At 23.5% G+C, this 2,099-nt stretch overlaps 1 protein-coding gene across 1 annotated transcript; it reads left to right on the top strand.

The window, feature by feature from the left end:
- Positions 1–394: 394 nt before the first annotated feature.
- On the top strand, positions 395–1,867 carry NAEGRDRAFT_76349 (uncharacterized protein; the record flags this gene model as incomplete). Its single annotated transcript, XM_002668682.1, has 1 exon — positions 395–1,867. The coding sequence occupies one exon, from the start codon at positions 395–397 to the stop codon at positions 1,865–1,867; it is 1,473 nt and encodes a 490-aa protein (XP_002668728.1).
- Positions 1,868–2,099: the final 232 nt, after the last annotated feature.

Below are 2,099 nucleotides of genomic sequence, written 5' to 3'. Positions count from 1 at the left end.
AAACTCTCGGATTGTATTTAATATACTATTATTATTATTCGTTGCACTTATAATGAAATGTAATATATAAATACAACAAACCTTTACAAATTGCTTCAAGGAATCTAGTTGTAAGGCTGAAAACTTGATACCCTCCATTATGTTGCTTCTTTTTTTAGGCTTTGAAAATCATTCTCTTCATACAACAAACAACTGATGTTCTTATAAATAATACAAAATGATAACTAGATTAAAGTACATCAAACTACTCCCTACACTAGAATAATTCGGCTCCTAACTTGTAATCTCGATATCTCAGGAGAGTCAATTAGAATCACAATAATATCTTCAACTAATTATTAGATTCAAAATATTCAAAAAAAAGCCGTTATACTAAAAGAACTATTTCATCATCATGAGTGATAGTAATAATCATCATCGTAGTAGTGAAAAGAGATCATACCATCATGATGGTGGATATAATAATTATGGAAATTCAAGAAGTGGATCATCATCATATAGGAGACGAAATTACAAGAAACAAAAATATCAAAACTACTCCGATTCTTCTTCTTACACAAATAATAGTACAAATTCATCATCTAATGATGATAATAATGGATCATCTAATAATAATACTACTACATCATCATCATCATATTCAACAGGAGGAGGAAACTATTATAATAATGAAAATTATATTTCAAAATATCCATTTGCCATACGGAATGTAACAGATTATATTAATCAACTATCTTCAAATACATCATCATCATCAGATAATTTAAATACCACCAATGATAATAATAATAATAATACTACCACCTCCTCTTCCACCAATAATAATAATTTAGATAATAATTTAAATAATAATTTAAATAATAATAATTTAGATAATAATAATTTAGATAATAATTTAAATAATTCAAGTCAAAATGTAATTAGAAATTATTTTTCCAATTCTAAGAAGTATCGTAAAATTCCCAAAGGTTGGCCACAAGTAACACCCTTATTTGGAGAATTAATACCCAATACTAAATTTATTCCACTTAAATGTCCATTAAGTCCACAATATTTTAAATATCCAAATAATTCATCCATTTCATTAATACAAGAACATTTTAATACCAAATATGAACAAGATATTGGATTAATAATTGATTTATGTTGTGTTGAATTTTATAAAAAGAATGATTTACCTTTAAATATGAAATATTTATCATATTATATGAATATTCATGATTTAAATAAGAATTTAAATGTAAAATTATTTACAGAACAAATGGATACAATTGTAAATGATATTGATTTATATATTTCTAATAATCCTACTAAATATATTTTAATTCATTGTACACATGGTTTAAATAGAACTGGTTTTGTAATTTGTTATTATTTATTAAAAAAGAAAATTATTGAAAATGTTGAAAAAGCAATTGAAATATTTAAAATTCATAGAATGACACGTACTGGTTTATATAATCCTTTTTTTATTGATTTACTTTTTGAAATGTTTGATCAAACTAATTCTGAAATGTATCAATTAATGAAATATCCAGATCCAATTCAACATTCACGTAAATCTATTAGAAAGGAATTAAAATTTTATAAACCATGGTTAAAAAGAAATAATCATTTAGAATGTTTTAAACATTATCATATTTTAAAATCAATTAATTTATTAAATAAGAATGATAATAATGATGATAATAAGGATGATAATAACAATGATAATGATAATGAAGAAGAAATGAAGAAGAATATTTCAAAATCAGATAATGATGATTCAAGTACAAGATTATCAGATGATTTAGATTCACTTAACAGTGATAAGGAAGAAGAAGAAGATTTGGAAGAAATTGATGATGAGGAAATGACAAGAAAATAGAAATTTAAAGAGGAATAATCTCTATTGCAATTTCAAAAAAAAGAAACTCGGCACTTGTAAAAGAAAACAAAATAATTGAAAATTTTATAGAATTTCAACAACAGTTTTATCACAAACATTTAAAATGTTTTCTAATCTTGTTATTGTCAATATATTTAAATTAAATGGTTAAATATTTAAATTTGTTGGAAGTATATATCTCCACTGATCCTTCTTCACCTGTTCCTGCTGT

This window comes from Naegleria gruberi, assembly GCF_000004985.1.
Source record: "Naegleria gruberi genomic scaffold NAEGRscaffold_121, whole genome shotgun sequence".
Classification (NCBI taxonomy): Eukaryota; Heterolobosea; class Eutetramitea; order Acrasida; family Naegleriidae; genus Naegleria; species Naegleria gruberi.
Note: the sequence above shows the minus strand (reverse complement) of the source record. Positions and strands in the feature narration are given on the sequence as shown.